The sequence below is a fragment of the Homalodisca vitripennis genome, chromosome 4, assembly GCF_021130785.1.
Source record: "Homalodisca vitripennis isolate AUS2020 chromosome 4, UT_GWSS_2.1, whole genome shotgun sequence".
Lineage (NCBI taxonomy): Eukaryota > Metazoa > Arthropoda > Insecta > Hemiptera > Cicadellidae > Homalodisca > Homalodisca vitripennis.
Window position 1 is genome coordinate 160,947,339 of NC_060210.1, and position 24,989 is coordinate 160,972,327.

The 24,989-nt window shown below is 31.5% G+C and overlaps 1 protein-coding gene across 1 annotated transcript in view; it reads right to left on the minus strand.

Moving 5' to 3' along the window:
* LOC124360473 overlaps positions 1-24,538 on the minus strand; it is a 28,782-nt gene extending 4,244 nt beyond the window's left edge. Inside the window, exons 1-4 of the mRNA XM_046814136.1 lie at positions 24,114-24,538; positions 6,913-7,063; positions 5,382-5,464; positions 563-704 (exon numbers count right to left, since the gene is read on the minus strand). Coding sequence (XP_046670092.1) covers positions 563-704; positions 5,382-5,464; positions 6,913-7,063; positions 24,114-24,197 — 460 coding nt within the window. The 5' untranslated portion in view covers positions 24,198-24,538. The remainder of the gene's footprint in view (positions 1-562; positions 705-5,381; positions 5,465-6,912; positions 7,064-24,113) is intronic.
* Between the last annotated feature and the right edge of the window lie 451 nt (positions 24,539-24,989).

Below are 24,989 nucleotides of genomic sequence, written 5' to 3' on the forward strand. Positions count from 1 at the left end.
TCTTTATGAATCACTCTGTTTAGTAAAACTACATACACATGTTACCTAGGAAAATAACAAGATAGTGATACCATACATATATTATATATCTGCATGATGTCGTCATCTGTAAGGAATATAGTAATAAAAATAAAGCAAAATGTTGGGCTGAAGTTATACAGATCAAACTTCACCACAACATGCATACAACTCAGCAAATGCAATGCACCATCACAAACGACTTCTTCCTTGTCCATTTTGATACTGACTTTAAAACAAAATTCATTGCAGATTAAGTGCTTAAAAACTAATGGTTACAAAACTAATTAAGTGCTTATGGTAACATTTTATTACTTCTATGTTTTTAAAATATATTTTGTTTCTATGTTTACATATGTTCCATTTTGTAAATTTTTCTACACGATTGAAGTTTTACCTAATTTTTTTGCAGTACTATTTCATGAAGAATTGCTTTTATTAGAAATATTTTTCTCTGAGAACATAACAGTGATATTCAGGCTAATTCTAAATAATATTTTGTTGGTAGAAAGTAAAGTGTGTATAGATATAAAAAAGTACTTACCTAATTTAAGGATGGAAACAAATAAAACAACTTTATCCTTCCTAGTACGCAGAGCAATAGCATGGATGGCTAATGTTGATACTTGAGTCGCAAAACTGAATGCTTCACATATCAGCCAAGGAATTGCACACCAACTTTGCTCCTGTAAACAAAAAGAAGTTAAACCTTTTATATTTTAAAACTTGTTTTCTTGAGAAAATGTTGTTCCTATTTAGATCTAAAAGCATTAAAACAAGTTGCGCATCAAGTCAATTGAATATACACATCCCCAGCGGACATGAAAAGAAAGGTCAAAAACCGTAAGAAATGGTTAATTTCACCCTTTAATCTACCTTACCAGAATCTCAGGAAGACCTTGTTTTAAGCGAGCTGAAATCTGGGTGAAATATTTCGCTAGCAGTAACTCGCTAACAAAGCATATCCGGACCCATGTTTCTATAAACCTTTTTCATTATTTTTACATGTAGAGTGAGCTCCCACAGTTACTGCATATCTTCGTGAATCACTCTGTATAGTAAAACTGTATAAATTTTACCAATATGTTCATGTGAACCTAAGAAAAATAACGAGATAGTGCTCAATTATAACATACAGTAATAGTGCAACTTGATGTGGAATTATAGTAATTAATACAGATATCTCATTAGCGATCTACAATGGGTTTTACTAGTATACATCGAATTATAACGAGACACTAACATTTGATAATATAATTTATAAATATATATATATTATGGAATTTGTGTTTCCAATTAACAATTTTGAATACAGGTTCTACTACTCTCACGGTACCGATTACTGATTTGAAGGGCTGCTGATGGCCTACTTTACATGGCACTGAAAAGTTACATGGTGGATGTTTATTACAGTCATTCAACAAAAACTGCTAAGATAGCGCCTATTCACTATTATAGGAAATTTTTGTCTTTGCTTTACTTATATGATATAGTAAAATATAAATTTTCATTGAGCAAACTCTACTGTTCTTAACCCTAGAACTGGCAATGCTACGAGACCCAGTACTGGCGGCTCATTTGAACGGCCACAAAGATTTTTTTTATAATGTATCCCATTTCATAACTGTTGGTCCAAACTGTAACACACCTTATTTACATATCTACAACATATGCAAAGTTTCATCTTTTACTTAGTGACTGGTTCCTCCCTGCATGTACAGGCCGTTGCACTGGTCAGGCATATTGTTCAAACAGATGGTATCACTTAAGGTTGGGACACACATAACCGCACCGTGCCCGGCACGTGAGTCGGCCGATTGTCGGTGCAGGCTCGGCTCGGTTACCGTGAGGCCACACATGTCCGTATGCAGTCCGAGCGCAACAATCTCACTGTTTGTACTAGAGCATGTTTCTTTTGAATTCGAAGTGACAGATACTTAAAAAATATTTTGAAGATTAAGTATTGCTTGAGAAAATTGTTAATTTCATTGTTGTTATTTTTATTAATCGCTGTGGTGAATGAAACATTGCAATGCTACAGTAAAGCTTTGTACAATCAGCTAGTATGTAAAATTTGTAAATATCATTATCTTGGTTATATTTTTTATCCCTATAATTCTTGTTAATTTTGTGTTTCATTGCAGTAAATTTCGGTCAAATACACTATAAACAGTATATTTGGTATTTTTTGTTTTAAACCCAAAAGGTATAGTGTGATGCCAAAGAGTTTGCCATGTTGCAAGCTCGTTCATAATAATTTGTAAAACATAGTAAATAATTGTAAAATATATACTGGAACATACAAAAAACACATTTTACAAAATTTTTTCTTTTATACCTCCGTGGACATATAATTTATGGCCAGAATTAGTCAAATATAGTAGAAACATAAATATATTTTCTAAAAAAATTAGAGTATGGTTGATCGGTCAAAATGATATTGAGTATATGTTTAAGATAATAAATTAGTGTATGGTTAGTCTTGTCTGCTAAGTTATAATAATATTTAAATAGACACGTTAGAGCATTATAAAATAATTATTTATAATATAATATTTAATGTTACATGTATAAAGCCTGATATTTGAATTGTAAATCATGCATAAATCCTTTGTATTTACTACAGCACAATAGTTATACTAAATTTAAACTTTGAAACGTAATATTACATTATTTACTACATAAGCTACAATAACTCATTTTTATCATTTCATTCTTGCTCGATTCCGCTATTTGTATATAGTATCCCCAACCCAGACACAGCCTCTTATGAGGTACCTAAATTGCCCTTATTTTGTAAATCTATTGGCCTAATTATTAGTTAAAACAAAAGAAAGAAAAATCTAAAAGGATGTAACCTACTTTTTATATTTTATTACTCTAAGTACATAAATTAGAAATAAAGTAAGTAGAAATTGTTTTTGTATTTGTTATTTACTGCTATTGTAAATACGTTATGTCATAGTATTATTTATTATTAAGCACTGGTAATAATATTTATTTGTAATATTCAGTTTGTTATTATAGGGAAATAAATTATTTATTATTATTATTTATTTTTAACATGGGTTTTTCTTGCTTGAAAATCTTATTGTAAATAAAATATTTTTATTTTTACTTTATTGAAGTGAAAAGAATAAAAAATTAAAATGTCATAGAAACATTCTAAATATGACTCTTACAAAATACCGGAATAAATTTATCAAGTAACTTCAATACGTCAAAGAAAAATAGATATTTGCGCAAATAATTACATGCTTGTCATTTTTTAATTAATGAAAAATGTTTATAGATTTTTCATAATTCGAATTTAGTTGTTTAAAATCACTTAATGTACAACATGGTTTTCAAATTTGTTGTAATAAGAAAATATGCACAATAAGATAATATGACTAGTTTACTCTAAGGTAAGAAAATGTAATACTTTTATCAATAAATATGATTTTGTAAGCGAACACAGGATGTAGAGTTAGTAGGCTATACTAAATAATTCAATAAAATAGAACGTGTAGACTACTTAAATAGTTTTAAAAAGAAGAACGCAACAGTAAACAACATAATATGATGCCACTCGTAGACCGCACCGTGCCCGTCAAAATTCAAACTCCACATATCGTTGACGGTGCGGGCACGGTGCGGCCACGACGGTCTGGTGTCGGTGCGGACATGTGTGGACTTGCAGGTTGAATACTGCGCTGCAATTCTTTCACCGTATGACGGCCAACAATCGGCCGACTCACGTGTCGGGCGCGGTGCGGATATGTGTGTCCCAACCTTTAGGGTGGACTCCACAATTGCATTCAGGCCTAGAGAAATTGGTTTTCTTTTTCAAGTTTTTATACTCACACAACAGCACACGGGCAACAGTTCATGTTGGAGAGTTTCATTAGTTTATGAGCAGGGCCAAAGGCATCAACAGTGGAACAACTTCTCTGACTGACACACAATTGTGAGAGAACATTTACTAGGAAATTATGTCTGCTATATAATCATTTCGCTCTATGTCAGAATAAACTTTGTCATAGGATGCTCCAAAACAAACTCCCTAAGATCACTTAATAAACCACAGTAATAATATCACTAAAACACTATAAAATACATTTTTCCATAAATACAATTAATTGGATTCATAACCACAAATACAAAACCCAGCACAACATGGTTGACGGGTATTACATTCATGTCAGCTGTCCATTGAGAATGATGTTTTTACGTAAACCAAGGGAGACGGTAATAGAAGTAAGAACTATATAAATCGGTACTACAGTTAATGCTCTGCCAGAACATATAAAACAAAAATCATTTATATGACCTTAAGTGCCTAAAATTTAAATAACTGTATATTTTTACTTTGGCAACAAATATTTATTGTTCCTAAACCAGACAAAAATGTTTTTTCATGCCAGCTGTAGGGTTAAAATAGATGTAATCATATTTATTCAAAAAAATGGCTGGAATTATTGCATAAGTATTGGATTAGCATACATGCAAAACATCTGAAGGGTCTTACTGAAGTTCTTTTATACCGAGTCCCACAACTATATGGCAGATCACAATTCTCTTTAAAATTAGCTATTTTACATGTACTTTTTGGCCTGGAGTGTAATATTGAAATTATAATACATGTTTCTTTTATCCTCATATATTTTTGTGTTGTATTAAATGTTCATAAAGGTTTTACATATAAATATACATTTTACAAATCTTAAATATAATTTCTTTTCAATATTAATTACAAATTGCAGTTTTTTACTTCCACAAAGTATACTTATAAAATAAAAATAATGTCTAAAGACTAAATACTTTTATTTCCTGATTTTAGACATTTTTCTGCTTGTTTTAGACTCGGTTACATTTTCAGCAACCACTTTAGATAGATGGACAATGCTGTCAGATTTTATCAGCAAATAGCCCACCATACATCAGCCAGATAAAAATAAGATTTTAGTTTGTATAATTTTGTTCCAAAAAGTCATATGACAATTTCAACTTGATCAGAATTTTGTTAAACATTAACATAACAGCAGAAAAACATCCGTACAAAATCATAAGGGTTTCCTGTAAAAAATTTAAGACAAATCAAGATTTTCATGTATTACAATTTTATTTTAAATTTATATATTTGAGCTTGTCATTTTGTTTTGATCAAATACCAGTTCATTTAGTCTTAATACCATCTTAAAGTTCTAACTAGTTATAAAAATATTTTTCACAAGTCCCTTTAATACTATTTACAAATTATAGGTGGCACTCGTAGGATTAAGTGTAAGAATGCTATAAACAGTTTTTTTCTTTAGCAGTAAACATATTGAGCAAGGAGTTTCAACAAGATATGTAAAATTAAATGTTTGATACAATCTTACCACAATTGTTCCCCATATTAGGATGGCACTGGCAACTGCGTAGGTCAAAGTGAAGAGCAGGAACGCTACCATTATTTCTGTTACTGTAAATAAAAATAATAGTAAGCCTAGATTTGTTTACAAACAACACTCTGTAACTAATAAGTGTAACAATTTATATCCTAACACAATGTTTAACGTATTAAAAGAACAGGGTTAAAAGTCTAGAAAATGCTCTGTTTTCACTTAGTACATAGTAATTCCCACAGAATATACAATAGAGTTAGAGCAGCCCACACCAAAATAGTTGAATGACATTTGGGGTGATGTTGCTGACCATCAGCTGCACTTTCTGTTTGATTTCCATGTTATCTGCAAAACATATGAATGAAAAACAGACATGTGCAACAGATGCCAAGACTGATCAGTAACTTTTCATACACGTAAAACTGGCTACAATGTTGGGCTTGGGAAGTAGAGGGGGATTCAGTCACATCATTCGCCACTGTACTATTTTGGTGTGGACTGCTCTAGCTATATAACTAGTGAATATTATGATCACTGTATGTCTTCTATTATTTTATTTTTAGACCCCAATCACTTTAGCACTGTCAGTTTTACTTTTAACCACATATTTAGTTTAATCATAATATGTTTTATAAATTTTACTTCGTTTTTACATACGTACAATATTATAACAATAATATTGTATGGTTTGTTTAAAATTAATAAACCAGCCTAAAGTATTTTTCTACATACAAAATTAAATTAATGAGCTCCCATGGTAATGGTAAAAACTGAATGGTTCACACACAAACAACTTGAAAGGGAAGATAGGTAAATATAGAAAAACTACTGAACAATTTCCCAAATTAATAAACGATTTTGACAAGCACGTGAGTAAAAGAAATAACAAGACCCTTAAAAATGGTCAATGTAAATAAACTTTGTTAACTTTTTAGGAACAAACAAAATGCACAAAAATTAAATAAATGGTATAAAATTTTGGAAAATAAAGAGTAAAGACTCTTTGAAAATTAAAAAGTAGGTGATATTGTTATACACCACTATTCTGATCAGTTACTGGATCACAATCCAGACTGTTTTGGAGCAGAAAGCAAAAGCTGTTTGCAATATTAAAAAAAAACAAATCCCTTCAACATTTTTGAACATTTTATCTACATTAATGTTATGGTAGAAACACAATTTAAATGCACTATATATTTGTTGATGTAATGCCACTCAATGTATAGTGTGAGCGGTTCAAGACAGTTTTTACTGCATCAAAGTAAGTCATATAACTAAGTAATGTACAAAATGTGTTTAAATTAAGTTTAACACTGATCATAGGAATGACAAGTATTGATAGGCAGGAAATATAAGTTTTCAAAAACTAATCTGTATTAGTTATTGCATAGCTTTTTAAGTGGTATGTAGTTGTGAAGCTATACTTGTATATCATTTTTAAACAACATATTTAAGAAAATTAATTTGATCAATACTTTTTCTACAAACGAACAAAAATTAATTTCAATGTATGTTACCATCTTACCCTTCTGCTTGCGGTGCTCATCAGCCTCTCCGGACATGGTGTATTTGAACTCGTCGATATCCACTCCTAGCAGAATACCAACAGTACCTCCAGTGCCTTCAGGCTCAGCCAACTCCGACGATATCTGAGTTATTATTAGTACTGACGTTATCTGAAAACATTATAGTCAACTTTCACCTATCTGACAATAAAATTTCATTTTTAATACACATATTTAACACCGAAGAGCTCAGTAGTGGTATGAAATAACACTTGTAATATCAGACATTGTACCACTTGGTAGAAAAAATTAATGGTAATTTACAATGTGTTAAATAAATAGTAATACTAAATCCATAATCAAAGGCCAATTTTAAAGTAACAATGTTATCTTGGCCCGTGCCATTTAGAAACCAATTTCATACAATTTTGTTTGAACACATGACATGAGACAAGTATATTCTATGTATGTAAATACCATTCTCAAAACTAACACTCATAAACATATATGTTAATGACTGGAAAACCCAGTAGTAGGCCATGTAATGAAAAAAAAAAATTGAAATTAAAAAAGTTCATAGTACAGTACCTAATGCAAATATGCGGCTTAGACAATTAAGCTTGCCACACTTGTTATTTGCTTGCTATTCCTTTCAATTTTTATAGTCATTCTGAATTTTCTATTCTGTGCCTGAAACTAAACTTTGACAAGCGTCAAAATACAACAAGCTGGGAGAGCAGCTTAAGATCCTTTATTACACCTACTCTACAACAAGCTGAGGAAACTTCCAGGCCATTCATGAACGGTATTTCCTCTACACAGCTTTGGCTGCTAACAGTGGCATAACATATACAAAATACAACAAGCTGGGAGAGCAGCTTAAGATCCTTTATTACACCTACTCTACAACAAGCTGAGGAAACTTCCAGGCCATTCATGAAAGTATTTCCTCTACACAGCTTTGGCTGCTAACAGTGGCATAACATACACAAAATACAACAAGCTGAGGAAACTTCCAGGCCATTCATGAAAGGTATTTCCTCTACACAGCTTTGGCTGCTAACAGTGGCATAACATATACAAAATACAACAAGCTGGGAGAGCAGCTTAAGATCCTTTATTACACCTACTCTACAACAAGCTGAGGAAACTTCCAGGCCATTCATGAAAGTATTTCCTCTACACAGCTTTGGCTGCTAACAGTGGCATAACATACACAAAATACAACAAGCTGGGAGAGCAGCTTAAGATCCTTTATTACACCTACTCTACAACAAGCTGAGGAAACTTCCAGGCCATTTGTGAAAGTATTTCCTCTACACAGCTTTGGCTGCTAACAGTGGCATAACATACACAAAATGATTTCAGACTAAAGATATGTAAAGCATTAATAAAAATCTTTGTTGTTAAAAAATCGGATGATCCACAAGAGACAAGTTTTCCTAGCTTTCAAAACAATGCTGCCTATATGACCTTAGATCAGCATGGAATATACTCGTACAAGAACATCAGTAAAGTTAAGACCAATTCAAATCATCTATCAATCTTAAAAGATATTTATTCCATTCTTATAGTAAAAACAAACAAAGGGGAATGGAGCTCTCATCATAAACATAACCTGCTGCATTAAAGTTGCCTATCACCATGATTTTAAGTAGTTTATTCTATGATGTCAAATTTTTCCCTACAGCATTTTGAGATACGTGTCAAGGAGATTGAAATGAACTAAATCAATGAAAGAAGTAATAACTAGAAAACAAAATATCTTGCCTCCAGGTCAGTGTCGTACACAGCCTCGGAAAAGATATTCAGCTGGGCCCCGTCATGTGCCAAGAGCCGCCATTGTACAAGTGTGGCGGGGCTGGCCTCCTGCAAGCACGGGCTCCGGTAAAAGTGTCCAAAAAGACTAGTCTAAGTAAGGGCCTGCTCCAGGTACACAAACGTTGACCAACAAACTTTCACATTTTATCTTTTAAAGAAGATAGATCTTTGGTAACAGCAACTTATCTTCTTTGTGATACAAACTGCAGTCGTTCAAAACATTAAAAATATTCTAACTATTATATGACACTGTCCTAACGAAAAAAATAAAATTTTATAATTAATTTTAACATAAAATGTTTATACAATACAAACATAATATTTTCCTCAAGTTGTACTTTAGAACAATTTATGTATTTGAGGGTAGACACAAGGAAAATAAAAAAAAATATTAAATTGAGGGACATTGAGTAAGAACCACTGAGTAGGAGTGGTAAATGGAAAGTAAAGAAAATTGAATCGCTAGCAATGAAATAACTGTACCAATGTAAAAATCAGAAACGAACATAAAAAGTTCAATTAAATATTTGACTATAAAACTTCACAACTAAGCCAGCATTCCTATAGGCATAGTAAAGAGAAAAGGAGGATTTTTCTGCCAAGAAAAAGTCATAATAATTAAAATTAAAATTCCTAACAGGTGAAGTAATTTCAAATAGTATCCAAAATCAGATAGTAAAAATAATATTACTAACCCTCCTACTGGACAGTGACTCATTCTGAGTTCCCCTAGGCTCACTCTGTAATGGCCGTGACTCATATTGAGTAGCTGTGTAATCTCTGCTTCTGTATTTAACTATCAATCAGAGCTTTAACCTCATTATATATGATATCTAAGTCTTCTTAATCAACTTAACTTAACTTTGGTGTGCAAATGATACTGTGCTCATTCTCAGTGAAAATCTACCCGTGATGCTAGTTTGATGTTCATTCCTTAGTGGCATAAAACATCACAATAAAACACTGCCACAGTTATAGCCTTGTTGTAAATATAGACACACAACTACTGTTTGTTAAGAAAATAGATCAAGTAGGATGACTCCCAGACACAGAAGCATCCAAAGAGACAAAGTATCTGGGAAAACCATTGGTAGTAAACTTAAATGGATCTCTCATATTAACAGTTTAATGCAATAAATTAATTAGAATTGTTTATCAAAAGGATAAAATCCATCTACTATTAAAAGTAATATTAGTGCAGCTAATATTGCCTACACATTTTAGGGGTTGCCATTTTTGCTAGCATTCTACATTTACAGAGATGGTATAGACACAGGTATAATACACTGCAGGCTTCAGTCAAACTTCACAATGCCAGTGCATCATCTGACCCTCTTTCAAGAGAAGCCCTCCAAGATATGAGGACAAAGTTCCTAACTTCTGCCAGAAATAGCTGAGACAAAGACACAGACAATATGGCCTGACATCTTACTGCATGGCTACTGGAAAACCATTTACACTACAGATGAGTTCTTGAATTGGTGAACAATCAATGTAGACTTTCAACAAGTTCAAATGTAATCTAGATTACTACCTTCCACGATTTATAAATCTGTACCTTTTTCAACTATGATTGTTTATGTTAATTATTTTGACATCTGTTCTTTAAGCTACATTCATTCATAGAGTAAGCAATGAAATTTGGCACTAAATATTTAGTTAAATCCAGTCAATATTAATTCAAGGTTGAAATCAACAGTGGTGTGATAGGCTTTGATGTCACAACACTGAACACTGAACAGTACAGGTATTGTAAAAAGAAAAGATCAGATTCTCGGATTATCTTCATACCGCACTATTGGCAGTAATGCCGATTTTAAACTGAACTCAATTGCAATGAACGGAAATCACACTTATATTTTGATAATATACATGCCAATATAGTGACTTTAATAGTTCCATAATAAGACCTATTTCGAATCTTTTGAACCACCCACATGAATAAATGTTTAGACGTGAATTTAATAACAAATGTTTTCACATAATTATAAAATTTGTAAACTATACACAAAAATAGTACACTTGTACCTATCTTCTATAACACACTGCGCTTAATCGGATCACAAGTTTCCGCGTTATGAGTTTTCAAATTTTCAGTTTGGTTGAAAAGTGTCTGTAACCGGTAGGTACCCTTTATCGTTGTTATGGAAATAAAAACTAGAAATAAACAACTATAAAGTATTTGCTTTATCTGTCTAAACTCAGAAATAAACAACGTAAATTTTAATGTAACTCCCGTTATTGTAGGTATATTGTGTGTTTGTGGTTAACTTTCAAACTCGGCCATATATATTTTTTGATCCTAGTTCTAAGTTGAGATCTAATTGACTAGTGACTGCTGTTTGCCGACTGTGATGACACAACTGATAGATAAGGAGATGAATCGATGATTATATGCTATAGTCATTTCTATTCTAATGTGCATATGTTGTGTATGATGAATAGGTAACAGCCGATTTGAATTGGCAAAGTTCCAGCAGGTCAGACTAGAGAGGCGGGCTTTAGCTTGACGTCTTTCTCGTCTCGACTCGCCCTAACCTATCATTGTTTCAAGAATAACCATGACGTAGGAGGCCACAAATACAAATGTTCTTGGGGCGTCTCGCCCCTCTCTGCCATCACTGTTCTATTTTTACATGATACCTTGTAAATGGCGCTCGGAGAAACAGTGGCTGTGTACTGATTGTTGGAAACCTGCCTGAGGAACAACAATGTCGTATCGATATAAACTTTGATGTGATGAATACACGACAACTATTACCACCTAAAGATGTTGCGAATAGACGTCTTTATAACAACACTATTTTACTCATAGTACAAAAATACAAGATTACAGGTTCGTTGACGTCTGCCCCAGACAGCAAGGAAAAATTACACCTAAAACAATAACTATGTAGAGTTCACAGTGCGGATGTGCAACATCTTACAACATTTCAAAAGGTTAATTTGATATTTTTTCCTCCTCAACTAATTTGCGCAGGCCATATGGTTCATACTGCTAACTCTTGGAGCAAACGCAATACTCTGACGAGATATAATATCAAAACCTGAGTTACTATGATTGTGTTACCGTATATAAAATCTGAAGTTTCATAAAAGCACAGGAGTATAATTAAATGCATTTTCTGGTGTCCTTTCGCAGTAATGTATAAATGACTATAGTTGTTTTAGTATATTTAATACAACATTTTCTTTAAAATAAAATTTAACTTATAGTGTTTGCTAGTCATCCAATCAGTTACATCTAAACAACGAAGCATTAAGGTTCTCATAAGTTCCGGCATTTGTGAATAATCGTTATTACAAATTGTGTTATACAGAATCCGCATTAAAAATAAATGTTTGTCAAACACAACAGAGATTCAATTTCTAAAAACAATTCGAGAAACTAACTACAAATTTTATGCTTGCCTACTATTAATAACGAACACAATAAAGACCGTAATCAAATAATAGGTACAGTAAACGAGTTTTATTAGCTATGGTTGAACATACTTCCTTACTGAACCCCACCGGTGTCATAGACATGCGGTGTGCCGACAAGATAAAATAAATGAGCTCAACAGCAAATTTCACTTTCTTGGATCCTTAGGTTAAAAAACAACTACGGGCACCTAATCTAATAATTTTTATGAGTTTCCTGTAAAAATTTCTACTAAAGGTTAAGAAAAAGAATAAATCTGTTCTTCTTATAAAACATATTTTATTGAATTAGAAGTACTTTTAAAACATACTATTTTTAGTAGTCGAAATATGAGAAAAGCATTAGTCCATAGCAATGTAATCAATACGTAACGTCACTGGACATTAACTCAATTTATTTAAGGAGAATTCTGTAATATCAACGTCAAGTTCATATCGTCTGCATTCTATCGCACGTTTCTTTATAGTTTCCAGCCTTGAAAATAGGTTTAGTTATCAATTTGATATCATAACACAAATTTACAATTTCCATTCACTAATGTGATGTTTATAAGATATTAATGTGTTTTGAGATCGGTATGTACAAACTTTTGATTTTCTACTTCAGTTTGTTAGCATTAGACGATGGGTAAAACTGAGTTAAAATTAAGAGAAAAATCGATAAAATAACTACTACTGCATCCTAAATAGTTTGAAGTTTATTTTCACCCATAATCCAACAATAGTCGATGTAAATTATGTAACTCATAACGTGCTGTGTGGCGATCCGAATCAAGAAAGTAATGTTGGCTTGCGTTATAGCGTGCAACACTGAACCAATATCTCACAACACTGTAATCAACTTAATGTAGATGAGCTCAGCTGGCACGCTATCCTCGACCTTGTACAGAAATATCTGCCGCAGACCCACGACAACATCGACCTCCTCCACGGAGCGCCGGCGGTGCTAAGATGGTCTTAGTCCACCCAATCGTTATATCGTGAAGTCAACCGTCCCCACGGACAATGTAAGACGAGCTTTAGCGATGTGACAACTCGGTGAATTGGGAAAAACAATTACGGTCACAAATGAAATAACAATTTAATAAAATAGTAAAAATCGAGGATTTTAGAAATAATTTATAAAACTCATACATTTTTTTCATTTTGTCTATTACATTTACCGATATGTAAGTTTTTGTTTGGAAATAATATACTTAAGTGTTAAATACAGACAAAACACACAAATTTCACTTACTTAAGTAAAAATAAAATAATTTAACAGGGCAAAGACATTAATGTCAATTAAATAGTAATAGGAAATGAAAATAATATCCAGAGAAAATATCCAACTTTCACGGACGTAAAATTGGACTATAACATTTAAGTTGGAGAATGCAAAATTCAAATGTTATTGGATTATTCAGGTTGGTTTATTGTACAAAATATATCAAAACTAATATGGTAAAAAGTCAAATGACAGCTTAGAATACTGACAGATTTGCATTACTTATTTACTACAATTTTGTGATGTACAATGTACACGAATTTACTACAATTTTGTGGTGTACAATGTACACGATTATGATCACAACATTTAATAAGACATTTAAAATTTAAAAGAAGTTATGGGAAATCTTGTTTTTAACAAAAGCCACTCCATAAAGACAAAGAGCTACATATCTTTTTTGTTGGGATAAAATTACAAATAACTAAGAAATGAATTAATTGAAATATTACACTAGTTATACGATAAGTTAATTCACAGAGATACGAGTATTTCTATAAATATTTAAAAAGAAATGTAGTTTTCTTCATTCCATTCTATCAAATAAATACCGTAACTATTGTATTTTACTATTATTTGTATTTATATCAGATGACTATTCAAGTAAATTAATGTCTCTTTCAATACGTTAAAATTAAATCAATTAAAAAAAAATCAATAGTACTCTAAAATTAGCTGAAAGTTTCTCCACATTGAGTTTACATCCTATTACATATGATTTTGTGACGCGCTCGAGTAACGCGCAAAATCCCCGCTCTTTGATATAGGTTTTATAAAATAAAAAGTAAATCTTTTTAATACATATTTTCATATGGCTATATGTTCTTTGTGTCATCACTGGAATATTAGTGTAGTTTTTTACTAAAAAATAAGTAATTTTTGGTATTGAAGTATCTGCTTTAAAATTCATATTTCTGCTTCATAGCAGAAATATTTCTGTTGTAGGATCTTTTATTGCTAAAATAGGATAATATTAAGCTGGCTGATATTTAAGATATTTGACTTAATGGTGGTAGTTTGTCCAACAATGCCATACGATTTTGGCTCAGCGCTTTCACAAAGCAAATGTCATAGATTTGATTAAATGTTGGTTGTATTGAAAACATCTCAATCCTACGTATTATCTTATCGGTAGCACAATATGAATACATAAGCCTCACAATGCAAAGCTGTAAATCGAGCAAAGACATCTGAAATAATCATCACATTACTATAGCTAATGTTCAGGCAGAGAAAGAAGTGACCCAGGTTTCCAAAGTCCGAGGCATATATTAGGCATATTAAGTGGATTCATGTGTTAAAAAATGGCAAACAACAAATCACAGATATACTGTGTAGATCATTTTGTAATGGTTACATAGTGGTTATTTTCATGTATGTTATTAAATATAATGAGGATATATGACATTATAAGAATAATTAAACTTGATTTTTTAATCAAATCTATTCTGCTTTATTTAAATATTGTTTTAATTAAGGAACGTCCCACAAGAAGCTTTGAGACTGAGAACCTGCAGGTAAATTCTATGGCTTTTGTTGCTGATCCTCCCTTATGTGTGTAATCATAATGGGGTCATCATACAATTCTCATAATGGAGTCATCATACAATACTAGGTCAGGAGAAGCAGGCAGTGATGGTTTATGTTTTTTTTAATTTGCCTTTGATCCAGCTACAAGCTACATTTTTGTTATTATTGACTCGATTGAAAAAGTGAAGAAAAACAAGATTTCCATGTTCATCTTTGGGTTGAGGTGTGTTCATTTGTCACATCTGTGTCGGGATAGACTTCAACATTGATAATACAAGTTGAAATTGAGACTGAACAATATAGGCAGGGATACATTCTTCTATTCTGACCAGATAACTAAGGTTCCTTTGAAGCCTCAGCAGTACGTATTTTAAATACTGCATTCTCTACTAATTTTGTATCTTTATGACAACTTTGTGTTAGTTAAGTTAAGGTGACTCTAGAATAGTTGAGATGGCTGTGCCTACCCAAAGGTGTGTCTACTGGCCTTTTCATATGTTGCTAGAGTACTCAAAACTGAACAAGAAATACTCAATCTAGATTTCACCATACCTGTTTTGATGCTTGACAGGCTGAAAAGCTCGTATGGCTCATTAGTTTAAAAAATTGGGTATTTATATGACTAAGAAAAATAATTTATTCAAAAAGTGTACACCTTCACCAGTCTCCATAAATTCTAACACGTATTTACTAATAGTCTATTATTACAGTATCATAACTTTCTAGTTTCTCAACTATTGGTTTGTAGATTTCTTAGCCTGAAGAGGTTGGTTTGTTTCAAATAAATTACTTCTACATGAACAAAAACATTTCATGCCTTTTTTAAAATACAATAATTTATATTGATGATCCAGAAAGTTATTTTAGTATTATATTTTTGAATATGCTTGTATTATAGTAAAAAGTACAACCAGGCCAACCTTTGACCTTGCTCTATGAAGGTTTTCAATGTAAGAAAACTTTTGACCCCCCCCCCCCCAATGGGATATTTTGTATATGATTTTTAAAATGTTTAAATAGGAACTCCTAATAAGTGAAAACTCATTTTAAAGTTATTATAAAAAGAAGAAGAATGGTGCAAACTAGAAGTCTCGTGTTTTTTTATCAAATTTGGTGGCCAATTAGTTTGAATTTTTTATAAAACCCCCACAGTTTATATTACATTTAAAGTTATTATAAGGCAGATAAAACATTCACTCAGTAATTATTTTGAGAACTTAGGACACAAAATCGTAAAACAAGTCATTACAAGAATAAAAAAATATCAACAACCATAGACTTTGATCAGACAAAACGAAACCTAATAAATGATATGTTAATCATGGTTGAATTTTAAGACACCATGTACAAAGCATTTTACCAGAATTTTAGTGGTAAAAATGGTATTTTTATTTATATCAATTGAGACACAACATACTCAAAAGTGGAACAAAATATTATATAAAATACTTGCAAAATCTTTATTAATAAAGACGTTGCATCAGGAAGGTAAAAAGATGAGAGTTGTATGGAAAAATAAAAGTTTTGGGGACAGCACAGAATTACAACAGACCTGCAGAGTACTGTTCTCAAGGTAAATTAACAACTAGAAAAGAATTCTAAGCCTCATGAATGGATAAGTATATAATTTAATAGTGACAGAAACAGTAAAACACTTATTGTAAAATCCAATTCAATAATATTTATTTGACATATCTCACAAAAAGAATACTAAAATGTAAGTAACAGGTCTAAAAAAATAGCATTGACCATTTCTTAGAGACCTGATGATCAATGAGGTAAACGGTAGAGGTTAAATCAATGCAGTGCTAGAAAACAATTGGTTGAATTGAATCAAATCAAGATCCTGGTGAGTCAAGGTTCCACAAAGAACATCGTTATGTCAAATTCTCCTCTTCCTACACTATCTTAATGATCTACCACACTACTTCTCCAATACAATCAATCCTTTTTGCCGATGATAAAGTTATTGCCTAAACAAATGACTTTTGTGTTCAGTGCAATTAATTGGAGACAGCTTTAACCATAGAACTGACAATTATTTTTATTGTTCTGGCAGACCATCTCATATTTTGGGTGATTTCCAAATTTTATAAAAACTGATTTGAGACTTTTTGGTTTCACTTATAAAGTATACTTGTTAAATCAATAATCAAGGGAGCACTTAATTAACAACGGCATTAATCTCTATTTTTTATTAGGGAGACTGACATTTTTTAAATTAGGCAATTATTTATTAGGACTATACTGGTCTACGATTACTCTCATAATAATGTCGTCCTCACCCTCATCGCTTACAGTTACCCTACCAGGAATGCTGTGACTGTGGGTGTTGGAAGTCCCGGTCAGTTAACAGTCTCTTAACCTCACTAATCCTTAATATGTCTCCAATATAGACTTGTACAGATACTTGCCCTTTGTGATAAGGGACCTGCCCGGACAGTGCCGAGTTCCTCCTCAACCCTCACTTAACCGCTACAAAAAATACTGATATACTTAACGTCTTCCACTCATATTTAAAAAATTTTAATTTTAATTCAAAATTTAATACTTTACGTAATTAAACATATATATACATATTTTATTTTAATTATTTTTATCTTTTTGTGAAAATCTAGACTTGAGTTGAACAGCATACACAGACTTCGTTCTATGTTATTTAAATTTTATTATTTTATATATGTACAAAATTGTGGTAATATCATGTAAATAAACTTATATTTGAATGTTATATATTAATATTTTCTGCATTGAAGTGAGTCATGAATTTTTTTATTCTAAAAGGAAATAATTTTGCCTCCAACAGAAAAAAACTAACAATAATTAGTTATTGTTATATATCTTCTGATATTAAACTTATTGAGTTTTCTGGTTACTACTAAATGATTTTGCATCAATAAAATAGCAATTTATACTACCCCCACATTTGTTATCATGAAAGTATTACGAATGTATGTTTTACTGGATCAGTAATACTTTTATTGTACCTTATATTAAAAAACTGTTTAAATGAAATTTTAAGATTTATTAATTTGCTTTAAAAAAACTGGATAAAACATTTATTTATTCTTTGATAAAACATTTATTAAGAATAAAGATAATGTTATCTTATAGTTGAGAATCAATAGTTCAAACACAAGAGTTTGATGTTGATGTTTAACACAAGAGCAACCCAATAATTAGGATTTATTTTCATGAGGCCTTTTGAAAATGTATTCAGTTATGTGGGTCTGATGTGCTTTCCTTGAAACCAAAAGGCCTCATGTAATTATTGGATGGTTTGATTTTCAAATTAAGGAAGAATATTAAATCCAGTAAGTAATGAGCATCTATACAACACTTGTTGAAGACTTTCATTTTTAACTGTATCAAAGTTGAAATATGAAATACTGTATCAAAATGGTGGTCGGGACCAACTAAACATTAACATGCTTTGTTTGAATTGTCCACCAACATTAAAAAATTATAAATATTTGTTTTTGACAGTTTAATTTATGAAAGAACATATGCAAGCAACAATATAGAGGTTAATATATGAATTGGTGGTTTTAGTACTGCGTAGTGAAAACAAAAACAACACACAAATAGTTTATGTATACAATAAATTATGTGACACTAAGCAGATGCAACCAATAAGCATTTTCTAATCTTGTATCTATATTACTCATAGTCATATAAATGGCACAGTGTTCCACTTCCCCATACATAAAAAACAAACCTAGTCTCTTCAGTGTAATTTTGTAAACACTTCATGAAGGAATGTTCTATTCGAAATTCTACTATAATTATTATTCAGTGAATATTCATTTACTTGAGATATGGGATGAATCGGATAAAGTTTTTAAGATCAAAAAACAAATAGTCAAAGTTATATTTCAGCTGGGGCACAGAATCTTTTTGTAATTTTATTGGATGCAAAACTTTTACCATCTCATAAATGAAGATTCTTAAAATTCTTTGGTTATACAATACAAGGCATATAAAGAAACATGTTATTTAAAACTATAGCACCAGTTCAGTACTAACTCAATTATGAAATTCTTCACTATTCCCCTATGAACAAGGACTCATTAAATGCAGCTTATAGGAGGTTGTATTATGGACTTCCCAAGGAACTGAAAACTATTCAGACCTTAAAACAGTTCAGTTTATCCCTGTGTCACATCCTCTTTGACCATGCTTACTACTCTGTTATATAGTTTTTTAATTACAACGGAAATATTTTATCTTTTGATTTCTTATAAGTTATTTGTAATTATTATTTTGTAATAACAGTTCATTGCCATAGAAAGAGAACATTATTTAAGTCATTATAGGGGTGAGAAAAATTATTATCTTGAGAGAAGATTAAAGAAAACTGACCCAATAACATAATTGTTATTGCAAAATTGTTTGAAAAAACAAATTAGTATGGTATCCTTATTTTATTATTTAGGGATACAATTCAGAGCAATGGATGGATTTAAAAGTTTTTTTTAATATTAGGTTACAGTGAATAAAGTACACAATTTATATATATATATATATATATATATATATATATATATATATAAAGGAATACTGTTATTAATAGTAACTGGAAATTAATTTCATAGCGTATTTTAGATATTTCTTTTGATTTGGTGCCATCCCTTACAAGGTAGGCCTACTTTGTGCAGTGACATGGCAGTGAGGTTTCACTGACTTAGAGCCACATCTGATCAAATGTCTCCTTGTAATGACTGAAATTTTTCTACCATATATACTAAATCAGCTTCACTAAGTTATGTTATGTTATTTCTCCTACACTTTTGTTTAAGTTTCTCAAATAAAATTGAATATTAGGTAAATGTATACATTACACTGTTACCTATACATTTTTTCATAGCCTACTGAGATTTGTTATTCAGAAAGGAACAAGTATTCATTTGAAATTTGAACATTTTGTTTACATAGTTCCTGCAAAGTCAGTCAATGTAAATAAACATTCGAGCACCCGCAAATAAATTGTAAACTTATCGACAATGTCATGGACATGGTTAATATGGTCAGGCGGTCTACTTTTATTTTGGAGTTAATGGTTAGATGGTAAAGTAAACACTTTAAACAAGCCACACACTACAAACTGGACGAATTCATGATCATACCTGCTGGAATATTCATCTGTTACCTAATAGATACAATTTTGTGACATTTTTATTTCGTTACCAGCGGTGCAGAGAAAGCACTGTAAGATTCTGACGCAAACCATCCAGCTGGCTGAAGACATTCGTGATAAGACCTTCTGGTATATTTGTCCATTACATGAGTTGAATATTCCAGAAACTCTGATCACGATGCTTATCAATATGAATAAACCAAAAAACATTCCTCAAGATATTGCCTACTAGGAAATTAATAAAAATTCTAGGAGATCTAATGAATGTGTATATTTACATTTTATTCAAGGTGTACAAGAAACACCTTTAATCATGAATACTATCAGCTATAATCCTTGAATCTTTTACCATATTTTCTAATTGCTAGTATCAACCAATTCTTGAAAGTCTCAACCCTTGACATAAGTATAACTTATCAGGTTAGACTATTTATTGGATTTTGGGGTAACACCATTTATGATCTAATACAACATTTAGAAATATTCCTGATGATGTAAACTGCCATTAGTACGATAAATGTTAATGTGGAAATTAATTAAAAGTGACTTTTTCATCTAAATATGGGAAGAACAATCCTTTGCATATTCTTCAGAAATTATAATTTTCATTGCCATAATCATTGTGATCAGAACCTTTGGAGTTTTTATATGTTACTGAAGGTGCTGCTGCAGCCCGCACTGATGACCAAAGGCAGTCATGATCAGACTTTCTAGAGTTTTGATACATTACCTGCTAGTAGTTTTAACCCATTGGGTACCAGACCAATACTTTTCTTTGTGTCCGAGATATAAGGCCGGTACCTTTTACCCAGGAATTACTGAAGAAAAGCAGACTCTTTATAGGCTGTTATTTTTGGTAAATCTTAAGATATAAAAACAGGCGAACTATACTCTGATTTGAAATACTCATAACCTAATTTTATTTCAGTAGTTATAACTAGGATTCATTACTCATGAATATCGATGATTCAATTGTCAGTGTGGCTGCTTATTATACTGCAGCCTCGGTGGAAACCCATATTTCACTAGGAGTCACCGACTTAGTCTGCTATTATATATTAGTATTTTTCAACCGCTACAGGCACGTCCGTATAACACGACATTAATATTTTTCAGCATTTCTTCATATTTTCGAATATCCAGCCATTAGCACCCAAAGGATTAATAATTCTATGCTTTAAAATTCATGGTGCTGATCCAAGTTTATATCATTAGGAAATTTGTAAGGGTGGTTTTACATTATTATTGATTACTCCAGTGCCCTAGTTTGTTGAAGTTAAATGGATATTATGTTCAGTTCTGGATATTATTATTATTGTTTTGTACTCTTCAATAGTTTTGCATTTAAATTTGGGCTGCAGTATAATAAGCAGCCACCAACACGATTGAATCATAATTATCGAATCAATAATATTGTGTTTCAATCATGACCATTTAAAAATACTAAAAAACAAAATGTTGGACAAAATTACATAATAGGTAATAATAATATTGACTTCTATGTAAGCAATGATGATATGCATGCCCATTTAACTAGGACAAGCTCTGACATTTTGAATTGTTTTCCTGTTTTGGGTTTTAAGCTTTTCAGTTTTTTACCTGTTGAGGTGAGATCTTCGCCAAGAAACAAATTTTCAAGTGTAGTAAAGTCTTGGTTTGTTATTCACCCTATGTTATTGATGATTATTTTACCTCAAAACACTAATTTCTAAACCTGCACTAGGTAACACCTGTATGGTTTGATTTTGTTTTATTTCAGGTGTGGCTTTAGCATGGACTTGTTTGTTTTAAAATCTGGTTTATCCGGTTCTGCATGGACCTGTAAAACTTAGATTAAAGTGTAGCCTATTGTATATTTAATACTTAACTGCCAAATAAATTATTAGATTTGATTTAGTACGTCAAATATAAATATAGTTCTGCTGGTTTTAGATCTTAATAAAAATGCATTAACAATAAATAAAAGAACTATCTATATTTATGAAATGTTACAAACAAATAATAACATTTACTTATCTTTTACTACTTTCAAAGAAAAAAGTGTCTGACTTCTTGTAAAACAAAGAAAGTTATTGTTCTTCCCGCCATTAGTCAATAACCAAACACATGATTTCATTTCAAAGCAAGATTAATTTTGAGTGATGAAGTCGAACTGAATTACGTTTTAGGCTTTTAAAGTTGCATTATAGTGAAGCTATACTTAGATGTATAGTAAATGAATTTGTTTTTAGATTACTTAAAATAACTAAACTTGATTTAAACTATGTTTGAGCAGTATTAGTACTTACTACCTTAACTAATGTTTGAGAACAATAAAATTTACTACAATTTACAATTTTAGTTTTCATCTCCTCACTATTAACTTAATACCACGGATTTAAAAGAGCAAGGTAACAATTTTATCTTGTAACAATTTGAAACGATGTTCAATGTTTAAAAATAAATGTTAAAATAATAAATGCATGTTTATTGCTATTGTTCTTGCCGATGTCACTAGCCCACTTAACTTAGTACGTAAACTAAATAAAAACAGCTGGCAATTATTAATTATGAATATCTATAGGGCCTAGGTGAAATGTATTTAACAGTATCAATATTTATAATCAATAATCATGATTTGATTAGGGTAGGGTACGATGAGCGAACCCGGTTTTTTATATCAAAATTGGCAAACGATAATACTTAATCATAACCATCGATATAATCAATCGATACTAATTAATTAGTTTGAACAATTAACTTAAAAATAATCTATATCTACAGCTGTAAACACTTTCAAGTAATACACGTAAGGTATTATTTCAATTTTACATAAGTAAGTTAACATTTGATTATTAAGAATGGCAGTCAATTTTAGAAAACTACACAACATTGCTTTGAAAGATGATAAGACATGTTTTTCGTGGCTTCAACATGTAGGACTCGTACCAAAAAACCCATTATGTGAAATTTGTGGAAAAGAAGCAAATGTAACTGTGAGAGGAGTAAAATATATGGTTGTCTTCAGTTTTCCTAATTTTGGTTATACTAATTTGTTTGATCAGTGTTAATATTAAATTCACATTTTAATTAAAAACATATGTTTGTTGTTGCGGACTACAGACACTTTTATATCGATTGATAGTCTAGGATTTGAGATGCGAATATTAGGTATCGATGATTACATTCTTCGGTATAAAAAAACCGGGTCCACTTATCGTACCCTACCCCATTCTTTGATATAAGAAACCGGGTCCGCTTGTCATACTCCACCCTTAGATTGTGTTGGTGGTCCCTTATTATACTGCAGCCTAAATACTTGTGATAGGCCCTACTATTGACAGTTCATATTGTAATGAGTTATGCTGTTTTTTTGTCATTATCATTTGTGTCCCAAAATCCTATGCTTACTTATCACAATCAGTTACTTTGATAACATTTGGAGCATTTTAAACTTAAGCCTGCCTATTTGATAAAAACAGGGGTATTTATTTACAATACCGTGACCATGAAAAATGGACCTTTTTTCATGGGTTGGGCATTTATAGCCAAGTATTATTATCACAGGTGCATATAAACTGGGGGGAAAGTATATTATTGTATTATATTGATGCCTTTCGGGCATTATTGCGTTAAAAATGGAAAATAACCGACAAAATTTTGTCGAACAACACTTGGAGGGTTAAGGATCAGGGGCATCACGTGATCTGGGATTCGACTTTTGCAAGCTGGAGTTAATTTTTTTTTCTAAAAGAGCAAGCAGTGCGCAGCACTGCGCAGCGGGCAGGCATCGTTGACAGAATTAACGTACTTGTCAGCATCATTTCAGTAAAATTGCCAGAGATACTGTCAAAAACAGAGTTTTCAAAAAATCGTAACTCCTTTGATTTTCGTTGCCGACGAATTTTTTTCTTCACTATTGTTTTCAGGAAAAATTGTAGTTTTCAGGGGAAAAAATGAACATACCTTTCCATGGTCACGTTATTGTAAATTGATACCAAAACAGGCCTTGACCTAGATCAATTTCAAACTTGCATCAGCCTAAAAATATAAGATGTACTTACCAAACCAATCATCGCAATTACTCTTGCTGCCAGTGACAGTTTTATACAACATAATTTCATATCTAATTCGTGTATATCACTCATACTGTTCACTTTAAATTTTAATACATACAATATCAAAAGAAATTTCACTCACGAAAGCACTTTTAAGCAGGAAAGTCGAAAAGCAAATACTATATATAAATTCCTAATGTGAATTAATACGCGGACTTTTTATTTAGTTACGAACATAAAATAAACAAGATTCACTATGGAATCAAAATGTTTGTGTCAAGCCATGACTACTATAACTAAATACTACTCCACTAAATCCAATGTAGGACCTGACAATATTATCACTGGAGCGGTATCTTAGTTAGAGTCTGACACTTCGACATTAACTCGGTTTAGTTAGACTCCGTACTGTTTTAGAACACTTTGCATTCTTGCAGACGACAGGGTTAATACACCTTGACATGCTCAACGGTCCTGGATCAAAGCCAACTAAGTTGGGAATAATATTGAAATATATTTTGTTGTAAAATACATTTATTGAGGATTAGCATGCCCAATAATCTACAAAATTATCGTTATCAGATTCACAATTTTGGCTTTATCAAATTTTCCAGCACTGCTGACGACAACAAATAAATCTCTCAAGATATTGCATATTAAATTACATTTCGAAATACCAGGGGATATAAAATTATGCATGGCTGTAATAATGATTACGGGTTACAATCTTTGGTGCTAAAACCGCCTACACTGCAGAAAAAAATGTTTAAACATGGAACCAATTGTAATTAAAATGCAGGAAGAATTTATAAATGTAGACAAAAAGAGCCAGTATGTAAGTAATTTAAATTATTGTAAGTTAAAAACCATAAACATTAAGAG